The sequence below is a fragment of the Chiloscyllium plagiosum genome, unplaced genomic scaffold (assembly GCF_037043375.1).
Source record: "Chiloscyllium plagiosum isolate Xiang-an unplaced genomic scaffold, Cpla_swu_hap1 HiC_scaffold_31, whole genome shotgun sequence".
Taxonomy (NCBI): Eukaryota; Metazoa; Chordata; class Chondrichthyes; order Orectolobiformes; family Hemiscylliidae; genus Chiloscyllium; species Chiloscyllium plagiosum.
This window is the reverse complement of record NW_028270169.1, coordinates 37,346,607-37,366,661: the sequence shown is the minus strand read 5'-3', so window position 1 is coordinate 37,366,661 and position 20,055 is coordinate 37,346,607. Positions and strand designations below refer to the sequence as shown.

Sequence of the window (20,055 nt, the reverse complement as noted above, 5' to 3'; positions counted from 1 at the left end):
GGTAGAGGCATTGGTAGTTGTCTTTCAGGAATCAGGAGTCAGGGAGAGTCTCAGAGGACTGGAAAATGGTTAAGATAACATCCCTGTTTAAGAAGGGAGAGAAGCAGAAGACAGGAAACTATAGGCCGGTTAGCCTGACCTCAGCTGTTGGTAAGCTTTTAGAGTCCTTTATTAAGGATGAGATTGCAAAGTATTTAGAAGTCTATGGCAAAATAAGGCTGAGTCAGCACAGCTTCATCAATGGGAGGTCATATCTGACCAATGTATTAGAATCTTTTGAGGAGTAACAAACTAGTCAGACAAAGGAGGGTCAGTAGACATGATTTACTTGGATTACAAAAAGGCATTTGACAAGGTGCCGCACAGAAGGCTGTTAAATAAAATAAGAGCCCAAGGTGTTAGGGGCAAGGTGCTAGCATGGATAGATGATTGGCTGACTGGCAGAAGGTAAAGAGTGGAGTAAAGGGGTCTTTTTCAGGATGGCAGCCAGTTACCAGCAGAGTTCCACAGGGGTTAGTCTTGGGACCACAACTACTCACATTATATGTTAATGATCTGGACAAAGAATTTGAGGGCATTGTTGCTAACTTTGCAGACAACAGAAAGATTGGTTGAGGGCAGGTGGTGTTGAGGAAGTGGGAAGGATATAGAAGGATGTGGACAACTAGGACAGTGGGCAAAGAAGTGGCAGATGAAGTACAATATGGGAAAGTGTGAAGTTACTCACCTTGGTAGGACAAATGGAGGTGTAGACTATTTCCTAAATGGGGAAAGCCTTCGGAATTCTGAAGCACAAAGGGATATGGGAGTCCTAGTTTGTGATTTTCTTATCATATAGGTTATCATCTCGGTTCAGTTGGCAGTTAGGAAGGCAAATGTAATGGATGTAAGTTTGCTCGATGAGCTGGAAGATTCATTTCCAGACGTTTCGTCACCCTACTAGGTAATGTCTTCAGTGGGCCTGAGGCGAAGCACTGTACATGATTCCTACTTTCTACTTATTTGTTTGGGTTTCTTTGGTTTGGTGATATCATTTCCTGTGATGATGTAATTTCTGGTTGTTTTTCTCAGGGGGTAGAAGATAGGGTCTAACTCAATGTGTTTGTTGATAGAATTCCGATTGGAATGCCATGCTTCTAGGAATTCTCATGCGTGCCTCTGTTTGACTTGTCCTAAGATGGATTTGTTGTCTCAGTCGAAGTGGTGTCCTTCCTTATCTGTGTGTAAGGATACTAGTGAGAGAGGGTGATGTCATTTTGTGGCTAATTGGTAGTGTTTGTTACAGTCCTTGCACGGTATTTTGTAAATGACATTAGTTTTGCTTGTTGTCTGTACAAGGTCTTTCAAATTCATCAGCTGCTGTTTTGGTGTGTTGGTGGGTTTGTGGGCTACCATGATGCCAAGGGGTTTCAGTTGTCTGGCAGTCATTTCGGAAATGTTTTATGATGTAGGGGAGAGTGGTTAGGGTTTCGGGACGTGTTTTGTCTGCTTGTTTGGGTTTGTTGTTGAGAGATCAGTGGACTGTGTTCATTGGATACCCATTCTTTTTGAATATACTGTATAGGTGATTTTCCTCTGCTTATTCAAAAAGAATGGGTACCCAATGAACACAGTCCGTCAATCTCTCAGCAACAAACCCAAACAAGCAGACAAAACACGTCCAGAAACCCTAATCACTCGCCCCTACAAAGACATCTCGGAAATGACTGCCAGACAACTCAGACCCCTTGGCATCATGGTAGCCCACAAACCCACCAACACACTAAAACAGCAGCTAATGAACTTGAAAGACCCTATACAGACAAGCAAAACTAATGTCATTAACAAAATACCATGCAAGGACTGTAACAAATACTATATTGGAAAAACAGGCAGAAAACTAGCCACCAGAACACATGAACAGCAATTAACCACAAAATGACATGACCTTCTCTCACTAGTATCCTTACACACGGATAAGGAAGGACACCACTTCGACTGAGACAACACATCCATCTTAGGACAAGCCAAACAGAGGCACGCACGAGAATTCCTCGAAGTATGGCATTCCAACTGGAATTCTATCAACAAACACATTGAGTTAGACCCCATCTACCACCCCCTGAGAAAAAGAACCGGAAATGACATCACCACATGAAATGGCATCACAGGAAATGACATCACCAAACCAAAGAAACCCAAACATATAAATAGAAAGCAGGAATCATGTACAGTGCTTCGCCTGAGGCCCACTGAAGATGTTACCTAGTAGGGTGATGAAATGTTTGGAAATGAACCTTCCAGCTCAGCAAGCAAACCTAATCCAGAACCTCAACCTGAGCTACAAATCTTCTCAAAACTCGCTAAAGTGAGTTGCCATTCATTTCAAAAGGGCTAGAATCATAATGTTGATGATGTACAAGTCTCTGGTCAGATTGTATTTGGAATATAGTGAGGAGTTTTGGGCCCCATATTGAAAGAAGGATATGTTGGCATGGAGTGTGTCCAAAGGAGGTTTACAAGAATGATTCCAGGAATGAAGGGCTTATCATATGAGGAGTGATTGAAGACTCTGGGTCTGTACTTGATGGAGTTTAGAAGGATGAGGGGGGGGGGGGATCTGATTGAAACTTATAGAATACTATGAAGCCTGGATAGAGTGGATGTGAAGAAGATGTTTCCACCAGGAGTAGAGGCTAGGACCTGAGCAAACAGCCCAACATGAAGAGACAACTCTTTAGATGATGATGAGGATGAATTTCTACAACCAGAGTGTGGTTAAGTTGTGGAACTCATTGCCACTGAGAGTTATGCAGGCCAAGCCATTGAATGTATTTAAGACAGAAGTAGATAGTTTCTTGATTCGTAAGTGGATCAAGGATTATGGGGAGAAGTCAGGAGAATAATGTTGAGAAACATATCAGGAGAAAGTGAGGACTACAGATGATGGAGATCAGAGTTGAGAAAGCGGTGCTGGAAAAGCACAGCTAGTTAGGCAGCATCCCATGAGCAGGAGAATCAACGTTTTGGATATAAGCCCTTCATCAGGAATAAGGCTTGTGGCCAGGAGGCTGAAAGATAAGTGGGAAAGGGGTGGGGCTTGGGGAAGGTAGCTGAGAACACAATACGTAGATGAAGGTAAGGGAGAAGGTGCTTGGTTGGAGAGGAGGGTGGAGCAGATAGATGGTAAAGGCAATGGACAAGTCAAGAGGTCAGTGCCGAGTTTGAGGCTTGGGAATGGGATAATGTGGGGGAGGGGAACTGAGGAAACTGGTGAAATCCACATTAATCCTGTGTGGTTACAGGTACCCAAGGCAGATGATAAAGGGTTTATGCCCGAAACATCGATTCTCCTGCTCCTCAGATGCTGCCTAACCAGTTGTGCTTTTCCAGCACCACACTCTCGACTGAGGAACTTCTCAGCCATGACCAAATGGCGGAGCAGACGTGATGGGTCGAATGGCCTAATTCTGCTCCTATGACTTGTGGTCTTACCCTAATACTTTCTGCAGTCATCTCTATTGAGAGATCTGGCAATGGACGTCAGGATAGATCTCAATATTATCCTGGCAGGGACCATTGATCATGCTAGCCTCGGATTGCCAGCAGCTATCATGATCTGGTTTAATCGGGGACTTGATTGCATGGCAGACTTGACATTGTCCTGGTTCGTGTTTGATCATCTCGTAATAGTGTCAGAGCTCCTAGGAAAATGATGTCAGGTTCCCACCAGGGGCATCCTCTAATTAGTGGATAGCATTTCTATTTCACTTATTAAATTTTGCCTACATCTGCATATTTATATTATCAACACATACATAATTCTACTAACTATAGAATGCTAAATATTACATGGCACTGGTACATTTTTAAGTGAGGTTTATCTTGCCTATTTTACACTATATACACTTTACATTCAGTACTCACACAGCAGTGTTGGCTGCATCTTAACTAATTCACAATGCTTCACATTTATACATTAAAATAGATGGGAACACACGTACCAAATCCTCACATATCCGTTGGCGTTTCTTTATCTCTTCCTCATGGCCCTCACATTCTTTCCGTTTTTTACATAATTCTGTTCCCTGAGGAGAACAAACAAATCCTGGTTGTGGCCATTTAACATTAATAACTCTCTTAATCGACCTCTTCAGACATGTTACGAACCTGGACCTTCTGCCCCAGAGGTAGGGCACTACCATGGCACCTTCCATTTCACAGCAGTAATTGGACAAAAATCCAGGAGGTAGCAGAGATATGTTCTTTACATTGGCAATTAACATTTTTAAGCAATAAGCAGTGACTATCTTCTTTGTGATGAAGATAATTAGGTCTTTTGGATTCCTCTTAGATGGAGATCAGAGTGCCAACCTCTTCCTGATGCTATCTGGCTAAAAGAAAATGAGCATGTTTCTGCAATGAGAGAGTGAGGATTCCAACTGTTGACCTATTTGCAAAACTTGCTATCAAAATCTGCCACATACCAGCTATCAAAATAAATGCATAACTTCATAACAAGTGGAAACATTCAATTTTTAAGAAGTACATTTTAGAAATGCCTAAACATCATGATTAACACCCACAGTTTGATCAAAAACTTGACAGAAGCAGCTACTACTATTGTATGCATAACACTGCCACATTTGGGAAGGTCTTCCAAAAACAATGACCTAGATATTTCCCGATTTAACTCTCCATCTGTGTTTGATCCCACGTGCTCAACCATGTGAAAATTTCACCCACTGTGTGGGGGGGCACAACACCAACATTACCATATTTTGTCACATTATTGTCATCCAACGCTGCAAAAACGTTATTTATCCACCACACATTTTATGAAGCAACATCTGAAATGGGAACCACTCACAATACACATTAGAAAGACAATGCTCAGTACTTTCCAACAGCTCAAAGGTATTATGAAGCATACTTTTGTTATAGATTACCCATACAGCAAACTGGGTTTAAGAAATCGAAAACAAAGCTGATAGTTGGAATGATCAGTGATTTGATCTGAATTTCATCCTGCTTTGACACCATCTTGCTTACAGAAATGTTTTACTGACCTGATTTTGGCTCTAGCTCCTGACACCTTTTCCAGCAATATCTTCCCAATATTATTCACGAGAATTTACCAAGACCATCCAGTTTGCCCCTCAAACAACAGGAAAGAGTACCATGGGTTACCTACCAAGAATTTCAACATCTCTGAAACCTGTTCTGGATTTAGGACAACAAATTACTCAGAGTAAACACATCAGCAGTTCAAAGCTTGAGTCATGTCTCCAATGAATCTGTTCTTAAGATTTGGTCTGATTTCTTATCTTTCATATTTGTGGTGAATTCAAGTGCAGTCAAACAAATCATTCTGACTGGGATTGTCAGCGACAGTCCAGAGCTGGAATAATACAAACTAGGTTACATGAAATGAATGAAGCACTGGGATCTGAAGAAAGAACCGCAGAAAGGAAAGGATTTGCTTTCCTTTAGCAAATCTTCACACATCCAATGAAATATACTCAAAAGGACAATTATCAACGACCATACTGAAACCTGACTGCCAAGACTGACCAACATGTCTGTAATCTTGCTCTTAGTCAGGCACTGGGCTCTGAATTGCAACCTAAGTAACTATTTTCCAAAATGGATAGAGTCAGAATTGACAATAAACAACATTGAAAATAATCAGTACTACTACATTCAGGACCAGCTCATGAATACTGGATTTATTAAAAGAGTTTCCCCCCCATACAAAGGAGCCCAATATATGCCAAATGTATTTTCCAGCTATTGGGGAAAAGGCACTGAATTCTAGCTGGAGATGTCTGATCAATCAGTTCTTAACAGTTAACTCAGCACCAACTTTCAAACAACTTGACATGTGACCACACCATTCTACACACAAATTCACAGAATAGCTAAGTCCAAGGTGCCAGCAGATGCTCTGAGCCAATTAGATCTATACTTCAGTAGGTGACTGAGTGTAATGTCAGCAATTTGTACTGGGCTTCCAATAAATAGCCCTCAACAGATCCAAGGAGCAGGAAAATAAGGTTACCAGAAAATTTACTGTGGATATAAGTGCATTTTAAGAGGATCTGGTAAATACAATAGCAACAACATCAAAATTCTGGCTTGATTTTAAAACTGGAATGGGAGATGGAAGCAACATAGCCTCACAGATCCACACCATTGCAGATGACACAATTCAGATAATAGTTTTTCCCTTCTGAGGTGATGTTTATAGACATGTTTTGCTCATGGAAGCAGGAGTCTATGGAATTCCTTTTTCAATGCGCAGCACGGTGGCACAGTGGCTAGCACTGCTGCCTCACAGCACCAGAGACCCGGGTTCAATTCCCGCCTCAGGCGACTGACTGTGTGGAGTTTGCATATTCTCTCCGTGTCTGCGTGGGTTTCCTCCGGGTGCTCTGGTTTCCTCCCACATTCCAAAAATGTGCAGGTTAGGTGAATTGGCCATGCTAAATTGCCCAGAGTGTTAGGTGAAGGGGTAAATGTAGGGGAATGGTCTGGGTGGGTTGCGCTTTGGCGGGTCGGTGTGGACTTGTTGGGCCGAAGGGCCTGTTTCCACACTGTAAGTAATCTAATCTAATGCTTGTAAGTATGCAATATGTCTACTTTATGTCTGAGCTTCTTCTTAAATTTTGCAATGTCGTTCTCCTCCAAACTGAACTCACCAGCTGCCTAACACTCTTGCTGTCCCAACCCGAACCTGTCACCTGAGTTTGTGCTATGGATCTACTTGCCTCTGAGGTTCTGCTGAACTCTGTTGTCACTTGCAAGGATAACGCTGGATGCACAAATTCTATTCCAACTGTGGGCTGTCAAATAATTGAAAAATAAGTTGTCATTACAAGAGCCAGTCTCTTTGCAACACATTCTGTCTCTAAAGCAGACGGATAATTGTTTTGCTCGCTCAAGCGCAGGCTCACATAAACCTGAAAATGTCCCTTAATAACTGCTTCAGAACAAAAACAAAACATTGGGAAATCTGAAATAAAAATACAAAATGCCAGAAATACTCAGCAGATCAGATAGTACCTGTGGAAGGTTCTTTTTAATTCATGCATGGGATGGAAGTATCACGGGTCAGATCAGCATTTATGACCCATCCAGCATTACCCAAACAGTAGCTCAGAATCAATTTCATTGCTGTAGGTCTGGAGTCACACATAGACCAGACCAAAAAAGGATGGCAGATTTTCTTCACTGAAGGATATCAGTGTACCAGATGGGTTTTTACAAAAATCGACAGTCGTCACATGGCTATCATTAGGCTAGCTTTTTATTCCAGACTTTTACTGAATTCAAATTTCACCACCTACCATGGTAGGATTTGAACCCAGGTCCCCAGAATATTAGGGATTCTGGATGACTTGTTCAGTGAATTACCACCTAAAATTTAGAGTGGGAGCTTCAGGAGAGATGTATGTGGAACTAGGGGGTAAGAATACATTTGTAGGTTTAGAAACAAAAGCAGAGTTGGGGATAGGAAGTAATAGAGGATTTATGATGTCAAGGTTTTTGTGTGTGCAGGGAATACTGACGGACGTTTGAAGGGAGATGTGATGGTGCCAATGAAATGGAGAATTATTAACCATGGCAGCTCACATAGGGCCCACGAAGGAGAACTGAATGGACATCTACTTAATGGAAAGCACACAGAAAAAGGAGAAAATCAGTCTCATGAATGAGAACTGATGCGTTTGGACTGTGCAAGAGGAGGAATGGATGAGAAAATGTAAAGTAACATAATTGAAGCAGTCACTCTGCTTCTCTGTCCACACATGCTGCTAGATCTTCTGATTATTTCCAATACTTTTGACTTTTATTAAAATGCAAAAGAACAAGGGTCTTTGATTGCAATGGATGAAATTCTTACATTTAGTGCTTGAGATTGGAAATGGGATGTGTGAAAGGATATCTTGGCTTTGGAAAAATTTGATCTATAGGAAATAGAAAAAGGAGTACTCCATTTGGCCATTCAAGCCTGCTCCGTCATTCAATATAATCATGGCTGATCATCCAACTCAGTACCAGGTTCTCACTTTCTCCCTATACCTGAAGTTTGAGTTCTCTCAGGACTGAATGATACAGCAGTCCCCAGTTTGTTAATGAGTTTCACTCTTCAGTCCATTCACAAGTCAATTTTGTATGTAGGTCAGAAAACAATGTGGAATATTATAAAATAACCTCTCATATACATAAGAAATGTTCGTAAGTTGCATCGTTAAAATGACACCCCTGTATGGGATTGCATTTGTAGGTACGACCGTTCATAAGTCAGGCGACTATCTGTGTGGAGTTTGCGCATTCTCCCTGTGCTCCAGTTTCCTCCCACAGTCCTATGTAGTTTAGCTGGATTGACCATGCTAAATTACCCATAGTGTCCAGAGATAGGTGGGTTAGCCATGGTAAATGCATGGTTACAGGAATAGGGTAGGGGTTGAATCTGGGTGAGATGTTCTTCAGAGGTTTGGTGTGGACCCCATGGACTGAATGGCCTGCTTCCACACTGTAGGGATTCTAGTGATTTTAACAATGTTAGCCAACAGTTCTCTGACTGGGGCTGTGAATTTGGTCCAATCAGGGAGCCCTGGTTGACAACATAAAGGGGACTGTCAGATATTCTGAGAGCTGACTCCAAAAGAGGCAGCTCTAAAGTCAAGGACTATTTATATATAAATAAATGGTGACTTGCTGACAGAATACCAGCCTCTGTGGAGCTATTTCAGAGAGGAATGAGGATTCATAAAGGAGGAGAAGGTTCTGGTGAGGTAATAGAGACCACACCACTGCCACAGTGATTTTGGATAGCAGTGGTATGAATATTATTAAGCTTAATCGTAACTTCTATTCTTTTTCTTAAAATTAACATTAAATAGAGTCATAGAGTTATAGAGATGTACCCCATGGCAACAGACCCTTCGGTCCAACTCGTCCATGCCAACCAGATATCCCAACCCAATCTAGTCCCACCTGCCAGCACCTGGCCTATATCCCTTCAAACCCTTCCTATTCATATTTCCATCCAGATGATTTTTATATGTTGCATTTGCACTAGCCCTCACCACTTCCTCTGGCAGCTCATTCTATAGCCATACCACCCTCTGCATGAAAAAGTTGCCCCTCAGGTCTCTTTTATATCTTTCCCCTCTCACTCTAAACCTATGCCCAATAGTTCTGGACTCCCCCACCCCATCTATTTATCCTATCCATGCTCCTCATGATTTTATAAATGGAACTTAATGATTTGCATCAAACTGACCTCATCAAGTGTTTGTTCATACTGTCTTCAAACAGATTTGCAAAACACCTGCATGAAACACACAGATATCCAGTACATGTCAGAAGGGATGATATTATTGCACCACTCTGCTGTGCTCCCATGCAAATTAATATAAGACAGAGTTAAACCATCTTCCATAAAGCGTTTAGTATCCAATGCCACTGAACTTGTATATAACTCAACAACAAATTTGTAGAAGAGTATGAAGTGCAATATATAAGATAGAAATACATCAAGTCTCAAGGTTTCATGTTTTTATAACCCTTGTAAATTCTGCAATGATGCTGATGCAGTGGAATGCAAGGCTCAGGAGTTTGAACAGTAGGAAAAAGTGAAAAGGGCATGTATCCAGTGGGTGTTTTATCCATCACAATTCAGAGATCATGCTTTATATTACAAGCAGTGGTGTATTTTGTTCTATCTGCACTATCCTTGTGAAGTGAATAAAATTATCTATTGAGCTGTAAGTCAGGAAAACAATATTTTTCCAAGATTCAGTAAAAAATACTTCACTTTCTTTAAGGAGATTGCCTAAACAAATTTTTTTAAGTTTTCACGGAAATATACCACCACTCCCAATTCATTATTCACGACGTTTCACTTTACCTGCATGCATGCGCGCGCGCGCGCGCACACACACACACACACACACACAGAGAGTAATTTCTTTCAAGGACTGAAGTCTATCATTGTTGGATTAAGCCAATCAAAGTAGATGCAAAATGTGCATAGACTGCAAAAGAATTATGAATAATTATAATAAATTTAACCATGTTTGAACGGGCAATGGGAGGATACTGACATTAGAAACGTATGCACTTTAACAAACGACCTCACACAAGATCTTAAAAACATAGGACGTAGGAGCAGGAATAGACCATTCAGTCCCTCAACTCTCCATCCTTGACTTGCTGATCAATCAATAAGCTTTAAACATATTCAATAATTCATCCTCTACTGATCACTGTAAGAGAATTCCAAACACTAATCTGCCTCAAAAGAAATTCCTCATAATCTGCATCCTAAGTAGGAGACTTATGAATCATAGAATCATAGATTCTATGTCATTTATAAACTGTGCCTCACAGTTCTAGATTCTCTCCTGAGGGGAAACATCTATTCAGCATAAATCGTTTCAAACTCCTTTGGAATCTTACATTTTTCAATTATGGTGTACAATTCTATTCCCTAGGTATTACTTAATGTCCAATGGCTCGTTGACTTTGTATAAATTCAGAATAGCAATGTATGATTGAGCTATTCCACAAAATGAGAAGGCAGTCTTGGACATACTCTATAATCATGCAATGCTCCTTAACATCTCTCCAATGTGTTCCTCAGTCAGCATCGTTAAAATTTCTATTTTCTGTTATTTTTTGCCTATGACCGACAAAAGCTTTCATCTGCTTTCTCCCATCTCAAACTGTGTAGGCAAACATCAAGCAAAAGCACCTGCTCTGTTTAACTATCATTAATTTAAACAATGTTGCTGCATCAGCCAAAATCATCCATTTTTTTTTCTCCTACTGACACATAATCTTGCTACCTTTGTTACACCAATCTTTCATGTAAACTCCATACCCTGTCAGTTTAATCTTCTAGTCAACAGTCTGGTTTAATCAAGCCCAATTCAGAGTACACTTCATTTGTCTTATAACAAGCCTCCTTCTGAGCATACAATTTTATTCTGTGCACATAGAGTGTTCAGAATAATTAGCTGTCCTTTTCCACTGCTTTCTTTTACTTGGTGTACAATCCTTCTCATTTCTCTATAGTATTTACCAAGTTGGACATTTATCTGGGCCCAAATTGTAATTTTATTTTCCTTCCCATCTAATCAACTAAAAATATGTACGTATTTGCCTATAGTAGTAGTCATGGTTTCTGCTCCCATTTGTTTAATGTATTGCCTCTTCCTGCATTTATCATTTACCCAAAACTTTGTTGTCATGACATAAATAAAAAATGCTGAGATATTCAGGATGTCAGACAGCTTTTGCTGAGAGAAAAAAAATCAGCTAAAGTTCCAAGGATTGATACGTTCCCAGAACTGGGGAATGAACAGTATGAGAAATGGATTAGAACAAGGGAAAAGCAAATAGAAGAAGGGAGAAAGGCAATGATTGCCTGTAATGGATATTAAATAGAATAACCTGCAAAGCTTCGTGTATGTGTAAAAATATCCCACAGTTTTAATTTTAATAATTCGAGAGTAGCGGTCTCAAGGTTGTTTATGCATCAGCTGCAAGAAGACCAAGACAGAAGACCACTCACTCCATTAAGATCAGGCAACAGAATATTGAACCACCTTCCCTATTTAGGAAATGATATCTTCAGGGAGGGTGATGTGGAGATCTATGTTCACTAATATCATTAATCTTCCAATGGTTCCAACAGTATGAAAATTCAGCAGCATCAACACAACCATGAAGCTGTGCATCTATTTTCCACAGTTGTACCAACTGCAATCTGCAGCATCGCAAATGTCAGTTTCAGTCAGGTCAATCCACTCCACATGATATCAAGAAGTGGTTACAGGCAATAAATATTGCTAAGGCTATGGGTTCTGCCAATATTCCATCAATACTACTGAAGCATTTGTCACACCACTAGCCAAGCTCTTCCAGTACAGTTACAAGACTGGCATCTACCTGACAATGTTAAAAATTGCCCAGGTGTGTCCTGTACACAAAATGCAGGGCAAATCCAACCTAACCAATTACTGCCCTATAGTCTACTCTCAATCATCATTAAAGTGATGGAAGGTGTCATCGGTATTGTTATCAAGCAGCACCTGTTTAACAACAACCTGTTCAGTGATGCCAGTTTGAGTTCCACCAGGGCCACTCAGCTCCTGACCTCATTACAGATTTACAGCTCATTTCAACATGGACAAAAGAGCTGAATTCCAAAGGTGAGGTGCAAGTGACTGCCCTTGACATCATGACATCATTTGACCAAATATGGCATATAACACAACATAAATATAGAAAATATAAGAAGTGGGCATTTTGGCCCTTCAAGCCGGTTCCGTCTTTCATTTTCAGCATACCAATTATCCAACTCAATGGCCTGTTCCCACTTTTCCCCCATATCTTTTGATCCCTTAGGCCCCAAATCTATGTCTAAATTCTTCTGAAAGCATACAACATTTTAGCCTTGACTGCTTCCTGTGGTGGCAACTTCCACAGGCTCTCCACTCAACTGGGTGATGAAATTTCTTGTTTCACTCCTGAATGGTCCACCCTGTATTATCACACTGTTACTCCTGGTCCTGGAATGCTCTGGCATCGGGAGCCTCATTCCTTCCTCATGGGGGCCTAGCAAAACTGGAGTCAATAGGAATCAAAGAGAAAACTCTTTGCTGGCTGGAGTCATACCTGGCCCACAGGAAGATGGTTGCTGGAGGTCAGACATCTCAGCTCTGTAGGAGTTCCACAGGGTAGCATCCTAAGCCCAACCATCCTCAGCAGCTTTGTTATTGACCTTCCCTCCAACCTAAGGTCAGAAGTGCAACATTGGCCTATAATTGCAAAATGTTCAGCACTATTCATAACGCCTCAGATGATGAAACAGTCCATCTCCAAATGCAACAACATCTGGGCAGCAAGCAACATTCACACCACATAAATGCTCCGCAATGATCATCTCCAATAAGAGACAATCTAACCATTGCTCCTTGACAAGCAACGGTGTTACCATCACTGAATCACCCACTACCACCATCCTGGGGGATGCCACTCATCAGAAACTGAACTAGACTCAGATGTTTGTCATGTTTGTAAAACATGACTGACTTGTAGCAAATCAACCTTGGATGTTGTTTACTAAGCCATGTTCTTTCAAGTTTCAATTCATTTTATGATTACAGTTGATTGTAATTTTGTTGATTATGCCTTAAAAATTCCCCAAATTGATGTTTGCCTCACTGAGCAGTAACTGGGTTTACCCATCTCTATTTTCTTGAACAAGGGTGTACTATTTATAATCCTCCAGGCCCTTGACACCACTCATACATCTGGGAAACACTTGAAGATTGTGGCCCGTGCCTCCATAATTTCCACTCCTATTTGCCAGGTTCCTAGGATGTATCCAATCTTGGAGAGAATGACTTTTTTTAAAACTTTGGGTTGTGGCAATCTGTAAGAATCTCATCAATAACCATTTTAATCCTTTCCAATCTCTCTGCTCAGTCCTCAATCATTGTGACATTGACAGTATCTTCTACTTTTAAAAAATGGATGGAAAGCATTTATTTAATATTTCGGACATGACCCTGTTTCAAGATTTCCTTTTGGTCCCTAATCGGTGACCTTTGTTTTGGTAATTCTTTTATAGTTATAGTTTTATTTAAGAATTCAGCATTTTTCGATTGTCCACTAATCTTTGCCCACTCAGTGGACTAGATTTTACACTCCTCCACTAGAAAGTTTCTAGTCTTAGGTTCCTACTGATATGCACCACATCATGCTTGGTTATATAGGAATTTAGGAGGAGAAAGTGAGGTCTGCCAATGCTGGAGATCAGAGCTGAAAATGTGTTGCTGGAAAAGCGCAGCAGGTCAGGCAGCATCCAGGGAACAGGAGAATCGACGTTTCGGGCATAAGCCCCTCTTCAGGGGGGCTTCCTGAAGAGGGGCTTATGCCCAAAACGTCGATTCTCCTGTTCCCTGGATGCTGCCTGACCTGCTGCACTTTTCCAGCAACACGTTTTCAGCTATATAGAAATTTACCTGTCTATCTCCTTCCCCATTGTGTAAGCTCAATTATGTAGAATCATCCCAATCCCTGAATGATATGGTTTAAGGTGTGAAATTTGGGAAAATCAGGTGAGATGTCCATCAAGGAATTCTACAATGTTGAGACGCATTTTCCAACTAAATCCTGAGATTTTCATTCAGGAGTGATGAGGGACCAATTACCATGGAATTTTGGCTCATTTTCACCTTTATTACTACCTAATCTCACCCTATTAACATGCAATCTCCCATTTTCCCACTTGCCAATAATTCCTGATATGAAAGTCAAGCCAATTCCAGCTCATCATTTGTTCCGCCAGATCTCCATCTTGGACAAACATTGGCATTGTCACATCTCTGATCCATCTACAGGTACATTCTTGCACTATAACAGAGCAGGAGGCAGTGATCATCCATTGCATGTAAAATTATTTATCTTCAATATGCAAACACTTCATTTCACAGGACAAGTGCAGCTCCTGTTTGTTTGATTTCTGTTTGTTTTTTGGTGATGGTGAACAGAAGTGAATGTTTAGAAGTGACTGATGGGTTCCCTATATGTATTGAACAATAATAATCTTCTGAGCAACAGTGGGCATTGAAGAAAGGGCAGGTGTGATTTCGACAGGGTTGTAAGATAGAATATGGTTAAGGACAAGTAAGTAGTGTGCCCTGGTCTTAAACAATAATTGAGGTCAAAATGTGCAAGCAAGTGCCAGCCATGCCACCTATATGTACTATGAGAAGCATTGCTTTGTGGCTACTGTCCCATTTGAATTGACAGTGAAGGGCAATTCCAGACTGCCAATCTTGGCCGGATGCATGGCTGTGGGTCAAATTTGGTGCTGGCATCAAGAATATCAGGATAACCTGGCAGTGATGAGTGGGAGAATTGGGTTAACTTTGGATGAAAAGCCCCCAAAATGTACATAGTTAATGAGGTGTATGTGGAGGATCACACAAAAAACCTGCTTGGCTTCACAGAGAGAAACTCTCCATGCAGTCCTAATATTAAATAAACCTTCAATTTGGTGTCAACTGCAGAGAAGCACAAACAATTCCTGAAACAATGAACAGTATATCCTAAGCCAAATAGTCTGAGGCAACTGAAGGATGAGAAAGTTGAGCCTGCCTCTCCATGATCATCTGTATAGCTCAAGATAACTCCATTGTTACTTTATGTTACAGAAAGGTTCTCAAATCGACCTGTTAACATTAGCTACAACAGAGCAGTTAGGGGTTGTTCTAAAAATAAGCCAGGTGAATAGCTCATTGCTTGTTTTCCATTTCCTAACAAGATGGGTATGGCATTGTTTACTTAGAGTCCATCTGCTTCATGAAATATTAATACAGGTATTAATTTTATGCAGTGAATGCCTGCCTGAAAATTTAGCTGAGCATTGAACTATACAACACTCATCGACTCAGCTGTTATATTCCCAGGAGAGCAGCAAGTTACCTAGGATACAGAGCAAGGGCTGAGTTAACCCTTTCACAGATGCAAGCCTACCATTACGCCTAATCGACAAATGCAGTGATTTTCCCAGGTTACACATCAAAAACCAGATCACAGTGGATTAAAATTCTCTGAAGTACAGAAATGCATCATCAAATTTACAAATTATACAACTGACATCAGCTCGGAGGAAGGGTCACTGGACCCGAAACGTTATCATTGAATTCTTTTCACAGATGCTGCCAGACCTGCTGAGCTTTTCCAGCAACTTCTGTTTTTGTTTATAAATAATAACCACAGCTGTGCATTGTTCTGCCACCTGTTTTTACAAATTAGTTACCAATATTGAATCTCAGCAAATTTAATCATTTGGGTGGTGTAGGACTTGAGTACTGCTGGAAAAGGTCACAATTTGCTGAAGCATATTTTCTTGAACTCATCAGGACAATCCACAAGAAATAATAATGTAAAGTGAAAGCAACATTCCCATTTTGTGAGGGCAGGGGACTGTTTGATTGGTGAGTGGACTCAAATTGGCAAAGCAATTGTTGTGGTAATAGTACCAGTTAGCTGCTGTCTGGCAGTTAACTGTCAAGCTTTGTTTAAATTTTAAACCAGGCAGGTTTACTTTAATTGGTCAAGGCATTCCACTGAGAAATGAGTTATAAACAGCTGTTACCTATTTTGATTTTGACAATATGTGCCTTTATTCAGCAGTAGACAACAGGCATAACAATTAATAAATTGCTCCTAGTGTTCAACCCACCAGTGATCTTAAACACAATTCTCTCCCGGTTGATATTTGGTCAGAGATCTCGGAAACAAACCACTTCGCATGGACACCCAACACCAGATCACAGACATCAACTGTTCCCATGGATACCCCACTTTAGATCAAAGACATAAACCACTTTCCAGTTAATACTGAGACCTTGATAATAGGCACAAATCACTTCTAGTGGATTCTTAGCCCAGGATCAAAGACACCACAAAACACACCCACTGGACATCCAAAACCAAATCACAGATAAAACAAATCCAATAAACAACTAAGTTTGGATCACAGAAAGATACCACACTCAGTGGGTACATAGAATTGGATCACAGATGCTAGTTATTCTCAGTGGATACTTGGCCCTGGATCACAGACACCAACTATTCCCAGTGGATTATAGGCCCTGGATCACACACATTAATTATTCTTGGTGGATACTTGGTCTGGGCTCACAGAAGTAAACTATCGCCAGTGGATTCTTGGTACCAGATCATAGAGACAAACTATTCCCAGTAGACAGATAAATGTAGATCTCAAACATAATAGTTCTCCCAGATCTCAGATACTGGCTGCTCCCAACAATAGCTGCCATGGGTTTGGAAATAACTCTCCTTAATAAAGTTGAGACTAGACTGACAAAAAAAAGATCTTGGAAAACAGACCAAATGTCTTTACACAAATGATCACTAATTAATTCAAAATAAGGCATTTTAAATAAATTGGCTGAACATTTAGCTTCCGTGTCACACTCTCTATCACTATCATTTCACATTGGAGCCTGGCCGTTTTTCTGGTCATGTCTACCAGGTTACAACCTTATAAGTGTCTACAAGGTCACAGAAATAGCCTGCAAACTCAGGGCATAATTTACATCAATATTTAACTGCCATTACAAAACAAAAGCAGAAGCAAATCAAATTCAACAAACAATAAATCTCAAGTCAACTTCGCCCTTGGGAGACAAGTAGACAGCTTGGGTCCATCGTGGAGTGGTTGCTTTACGTGGAATCGCTATAGGAAAGCAATAAACATTGACTGTTATAACACAGCAAGTAATGTACTGCTGTGTAAAACTGAACGTTCAGTGCTATGAAACAGTCATAAATTATACATGAAAAAGACCAGCTCTGAAACAACAAACTAACAATCAGGAATATTATCAGCAAGCTCTGGTCAAACAAACCAAAATCCATCTTGCCCCCCACCAAGAAGAGGTTTTTTTTTTGATAAACTTACAATACTAGTGGGAGAATGAAAACCCTTAAATTACCTGCTTTGTCTTTGTGATTCAGGCTGTGTCAATGTAGAACCTATGCTGGTGGTGCTGCATCGAACTAGGCAAAGCCCCTGCTGCTGCCAAGCAACAGACGAAGGATTTATAGGACAGTCTCATTGGTACAAATAGAGAGTGCGGCCCTCATCCTACAATCTCAAATGCTTCAGGAAAAACAATGATTTTACCTTTCTTTTGTAGAAACGAGGTTCTCATTCATGGTCACACTTTACAGCAGATTAATTGATGTGACATCACTAAGAAAGACACATACTACAGCTGTGATGGCTACACTTAGCCAGCCCTCTCCCTCCTTTTCCTGCACAGCATGGTAGAGTCTAAATCCACATAACTGTCTTATCAGGTATCATCATTGTTAACAGTTCTGCTGCAATCTCGCCTTCATTTTCTGATCGGGAGGGAGAATCCTACACAGGTTAAGATTCTGTTAACAGATGCTTCTGGAGTTTTGTATAAATGTGTGGGGAGGGGTGGTGGTGCAGGAGGGCATATCTCTCAATATGAAGATGCCTCAAAAACAACAGGATATATAAACACTTTAACACAGAAAGAAGTCTTAAGGCACTTTATAGGGATGTAAATCCGACAAAAAACATAGAGAGCCAAAAAAACAAATACCAAAAGGGATAACCAAATGCTGGTGCACTGAGATGCATTTTAGAAAGTGTTTTAATGCAAAAGAGATCATTGAGAATTGAAATGGATGAGTATCGGGAGGAATTTCAAAATGAGACTTAAATGGCTAGAAGCATGACTGCAAGTGTTTGCAGAAAGTAGAACATACAAATTAGGAGCAGGAATAGACCACTTAAACCCTCATAACTGTTCCTCCTTACAATACAATCATGGCTGATTTGATTATTCCACATTCCTGTCTATCCTTAATAATCTTTCAACTCTTTTAACATCAAGAAACTATCTAGCTCCGATTACTTCAAGGACTCGTGCGTCCACTGCCTTTCCAAGAAAAGTGTTAAAATGATTCACAAACCTCTGAGAAAAAAGGAATGTTGGATGGCAGCCAGTTGTAAATAGAATTGTCAAGGTGAGAAGTAACGTGATATGGATGAAGTGACTGGGGTCAGAATTGGTTTATAGATAGTATACCTTCACCAGAGTTAGACCAGAGGAGCGGAATTGGTGTGAACATTACACCATCGCTACAGTTATAAAACCCAAAAGAAAATCTGTTGTTTCGGACGAGTCTCAAAATCTTTGTCTCAGCGTCTCAGTTCAGGCTTGAGTAAGGACTGACCAAAAGTGAGATAGGAAAATGTTTATTATATTTGTATTGAAAACAAAAAATCCTGAAAGTCACAGTAGGTCAGGCAGCATCCATGGAGAGAGAGCAAGCCAACGTTTCAAGTCTAGATGACTCTAGATGACTGTTCATCAGAGCTGAGGTGAAGTCTGGAGGTGACAGTATTTATGCAATTGTCCCGGGGGAGGGGGGGGGGGAGGGGGTGGAGTGTTGGGGAAGAAAGGGTATAGATTGTGCAGATTAAGTGATCAAAATGTTCCATTTCCACATGACGACTTGCAGCCTCATCAGATAAAAAGAACCGCCATGCTTTTGGTGACAGCTAAGGTGAACGTGCAAAGATTTTGGCACAGGCTTAGGTTTCAGATTTAGGATAGTCATAGGATAGAGACCAAATACCGATGTTAGAAATAGTCCACATTGCTCTAAAAGCTAAACCCCAGATTGTTTTGGGAGCTGAGTAATCATTTCATTCTTTGAACATACAGAAGAAGTAAGAATTTTACTTCAGCTTACATAATCTAACTTGTTGGATTTAGCATTAAATTATGCTTAGAAGCCTCCTCCACATTTGTGATTCTGCTTCTGCTCTATTTGGGAAATAATTCTTCACATTTATCACCCATTGCATTTCAGAATTCATTCTGGTATTTAAATTGCAGTTATTTTTCAATTTTATGAATATTTATGGTTTTAATATTTTAAAATAAGATTTATTTTATCTAGACTGTTAGTTATTCTTGTTTCAGCCAACCTTAGTCACCTTCTTTCTAGATTATATAGCTTCTCTGTTCATAGCTCATTCTCTCCACACTGGGAATTATTTGAGTTGCTAATGGTAACCACTCCTACATTTGTATTCCAAGTATGGTTACACTATCTGTGCTTATCAAAGGCAGCCACCTATATCAGTCAAACAGCACGAACCAAGTGCAATTAGCATTGGCGTCAAATACATTAAATGTGGCAATTATTTTAAGCTGTTTGATCCTCTGCAATTACTAATGTAGTAAGAAACTGCCTATTTTTCCTATTGTCACAGCAAATAAACACTTTCATAATTTCTGAATTTACATTAATACATAGACTGCATTCATTTAAAAATTTCCCAGTCAATACTAAGTCACAAAGAATTAGTGTTAGACTACAGGAGCTAAGTGGTAGTCATTTATTAAGCTCACATAATATTTAATATTAGATTAGATTAGATTCCCTACAGTGTGGAAATAGGCCCTTTGG

At 40.3% G+C, this 20,055-nt stretch overlaps 1 protein-coding gene across 10 annotated transcripts in view; it reads right to left on the bottom strand.

The window, feature by feature from the left end:
• Window positions 1-20,055, bottom strand: part of tspoap1 (TSPO associated protein 1) — a 299,740-nt gene that overhangs the window by 106,032 nt on the left and 173,653 nt on the right. For 8 of the 10 annotated variants that reach the window (XM_087977435.1, XM_043718641.2, XM_087977432.1 and 5 more), the window contains exon 6: window positions 3,984-4,067. The exons of 1 other annotated variant lie outside the window; for it this stretch is intronic. In XM_087977435.1, coding sequence (XP_087833561.1) covers window positions 3,984-4,067 — 84 coding nt within the window. Of the gene's footprint in view, window positions 1-3,983; window positions 4,068-17,531; window positions 17,579-20,055 lie in introns of those variants that run through there. One more of the 10 variants, XM_087977437.1, reaches the window with a different exon arrangement.